This window comes from Armigeres subalbatus, unplaced genomic scaffold (genome assembly GCF_024139115.2).
Source record: "Armigeres subalbatus isolate Guangzhou_Male unplaced genomic scaffold, GZ_Asu_2 Contig717, whole genome shotgun sequence".
In the NCBI taxonomy this organism is placed as follows: Eukaryota; Metazoa; Arthropoda; class Insecta; order Diptera; family Culicidae; genus Armigeres; species Armigeres subalbatus.
Genome location: NW_026943498.1, coordinates 1 through 3,739, shown reverse-complemented (window position 1 = coordinate 3,739; position 3,739 = coordinate 1). Strand labels below are relative to the sequence as shown.

General features: G+C 38.2%; 1 protein-coding gene across 1 annotated transcript; it reads left to right on the top strand.

The window, feature by feature from the left end:
• Positions 1 to 705: 705 nt before the first annotated feature.
• Positions 706 to 3,735, top strand: LOC134204576 (serine protease snake-like; the record flags this gene model as incomplete). Its single annotated transcript, XM_062679383.1, has 5 exons — positions 706 to 832; positions 1,074 to 1,168; positions 1,276 to 1,385; positions 1,454 to 1,862; positions 3,196 to 3,735. Coding segments are annotated over exons 1-5 (1,272 nt in total), but the record flags the coding sequence as incomplete, so codon positions are not given.
• Positions 3,736 to 3,739: the final 4 nt, after the last annotated feature.

Below are 3,739 nucleotides of genomic sequence, written 5' to 3'. Positions count from 1 at the left end.
CACACGCGCTCGCATTTGCCAACACATGGTTTGCACGTTGATCTGTTGGTCTAGAACGTACTTTACTTCGCGAAAGCGCGAAAGAATTTGCATCATTTCCAGAACTGTGCCGCCAATCATATCAGCCGTGTGGGCAAAAAATTATTAAGGTCGCCAAATCACGGGTTCCAACCATTGTGCAGTGCTCATCAGACCTTTTTTCTATCGCATATTCTCCAGCAAAAAGAATTTCCTGCGAGAATATGCGTGAGTGAGAATGAGTGAGAATTACGATCCCTGACTGCAGTATATGAATAAATGATCAAGTTGTTTTCCAGTACAAATTATTCATTTATTGTTTACCAAGGTATATGAAATTGAGTGATGCATGTTTATGAATTGGAACGTTTGTTAGATTGCAGTACCGATTCAATCATAGTTTCTACTGATTGAATATCATGATACAGTTACCGTTCACTAAATGGAATATGTTTACGGTCCAATAAGCGAACGTGCGAAAAGAATCCGCATTGCGCAATGTGTACGAGTTTCACAAATGTAATGATCACCTGCTGTTTAGCTGGGACTAGTTCCAATTATTTAACTTCCAATTAAAAAGTGTTGCACATTGCAATCAATAAAACTACAACGAACATACGAGCCCTTGATACTAATGTGATTAGCTTATGTATGGAATAATCTTGAGTCTTTCTCAGATCAGTTTCTCCCAGCACTATGAAAACTTTGGTGACTCTGTTGGTGCTTCTAATGGCCACAGTAAATGGAATTGAATCAGGATCGTTTTTTGGAAGCACTGCATCTGAAGATTATTACAAACGAAGCAATGTTTTCGGTAAGTGATTTCTTATTTAAAACTAACAACACCATGCGTTACATAGTGTCAACACACTTTTCACGCTTCTAACGCGATTGGAAAGCATTAATTTCCCAGTCTACCTGAGTTCTGTCCTCTCAACCTTTTCTTGACTTACATTAAATTATTAATGATTTTATGAGGCTAATTCATTGCTACGTTGGAGTCGATCCATTTCAATTAGTTAAAAATGTTAAAACCCCAACATCATTGATTACAGATTGCCTTATCAGATATTACCTCCCGTTATCTGAAAACGACGGAACACCTGTTTTCGGAGGTGAGAGAGCTTATGATGGGGAATACCGACACATGGTGAATATTTTGATTTGATAATATTATTTGAGTAGTGTAGAATTGTCAATAGTGAGGTGCTGAAAACAGTTGAGATATTTTATTCTGTTTCTTTTTTATTTTGGCAGGTTGCAATTGGTTGGGTATACAATGACGGCATAAAGTACTTGTGCGGAGGTAACACAATTCATGAAAAGTTTGTACTGACAGCTGCACATTGTTACGTTTTCGTTGATGAGTATTTCTAAAAGAGCTGAAAGTAATCATGTCATATATATTGAAATCATTTTTGATTTTATACTCAAGGGTTCTTCCGACTATCGTGCGAGCAGGAGACACCGATCTGGGCGATAATGAAAATGACTTGTTGGTTCAGCAACGGAACATTTTACGGGTCCTGAGGCATCCGTTACATCGATACAGTAAAAGCTATCATGATATTGCATTGGTCGAATTAGACGAGGCGCTGTTTTTTAATTTGTTAATATCTCCTGCGTGTCTATGGCTTGAAAGTTACATCCCCCAGGAACCACTCAATATTGCTGGCTTCGGTGAAGTGAATCTGGCAGAAGGTCCCAGTTCAACCCTTCAGCAGGGTTATGTCACGCTTCAACCACCACAGAAATGCGAGAAGATGCTGCCTTCCAGACGTATTCCTGACGGAATAATGGAGAGCCAATTTTGCGCATCACACGACGCTATGGATACATGTGAGGTAAACAATTTTAAGTCACAGGATTCTGTTCGGTATCTAGCGTTGCATTAGAGTAGAGTGGGGCAAGAGTGCGCGTGGGGTAAGAGTACGTTTTCTATTTTTTGAAGTTATTAAAAAAGATGAACTAGCAGCACTGCATCAATTTGACAGGTATTCTGACCAACCATTGTCATGTGTAATTGAGAACGATTTGAATAAACAACAAGGGAGATATGAAGTTAGATAACTTTTTGATCATTTTGCTAAAAATAATTGTGTTTCCCCAACTAGTATATCATTACCATATAAACGTTCAATCAAATGAACCTTATACCATTTCGATAACCTATAGTATAGAATACTTTATGGTGCAGTACATCAATCCGGTAAATTTTGGGGCTGTGGGGTAAAAGTACGCAGGAACGAGTGGGGCAAGAGTACGCATATGAACTTTCAAGTTCTGATGTCAAACCCGTATCTTCGACCGAAATAAGACTACTTACAAAGCGTAAAGATCCACAACAAAGAAAAAGAGAGAGAAATCGAAAATTATTACAAGTTTGCCTTTATAGGATAAGCTGAAGTCCTTTGGGACTTAGGAGACAAAGCACTGAAGCGAAATAATGAAATTTTATTAGGTATTGCTTTACGCCTAAACATAAAACACAAATTCATATTGATGATTACTGCATTTGATCAAATGAAACATTCATAAATTACGCAACGATTAGCTATGAAGGATTTGCGACGTTTGTATGACGATCCATACATTTTTAGAGGATTCATATAAAAAGTGTAATATAAGGGGATGGGCGATAAAATGGCCAAATTTTGCGATAAGTAATTGGTAGACTACCTTTAAGGAAAATTCCTTTGTTTACGCCAATCGAGACCTGGTATATCTTTACCTCTGTAGTTTTTTTGTATATTAAAAAACAATGTTTTTTTTCGATTCAAAGTTCTTATTTCTAGGACCTCCTCCCCCTTTCAGTGTTCCGTAATCTTTAAACGTTCCATAATATCTCTTCAATTAAGATCGATTAAATGTTATTAATTCTTATTTGTGTAAATATATACTTGAAAAGCATGATTGGAAAAGTGCGTACTCTTACCCCACCTGATGCGCACTCTTATCCCACCGGTGGGGTAAGAGTGCGTTTTTGAGGTGTCTTGCAATAAGGCTTCTGCTAAAACGAATTTAATTAATTTCATTATATTTTCCACTGGGTAACATAAAGGAAGAGTATACAAATCGTTGACATTGATTTGATATGCAGAAGCTTGCTTCATAAGGGCCACATGTTCGATTGAAAACTAAGTGCGTACTCTTGCCCCACTCTACTCTACTTGGCAGGGTGATTCAGGCGGTCCTATCGAGTTAAGAAGAATCGACCTATACAAACAAGAAGTTTCCCTAATCGTCGGAGTTACATCGTTTGGAACGGCTTGCGGTAGTGGATCGATTGGAGTGTATACAAAAATTTCAAACTACGTAGATTGGCTAGAAGAGCAAACGAACCAGTCGTACGCTTATGATCAATGTGTGTCGCGAATTTTACATTCGAAGTATCAACCATTTGAAATCTCACACATTCCTACGAACACACCATTCCCATACGTTCATCTGATAAGGAATCGTTCTGCTGAACTCGAATATGACTGTATGGGAACTCTAATCGACGATCAGTTTGTTGTTACATCGGCACTTTGCGCAACACATCAAGCCGGTTCCCCGAAGTTCATATATGTTCCGGCGAATGAGGAATACGTGGCCATTGATGAAGTGATTCCACATCCTCAGTATGCAGTGAATTCCCTGGCAAATGATATTGCCTTGATAAAGTTGACAAAATTTTTGAAACGTGATCTTAAGCCAGTTTGTCTATCGCAACCAGAAT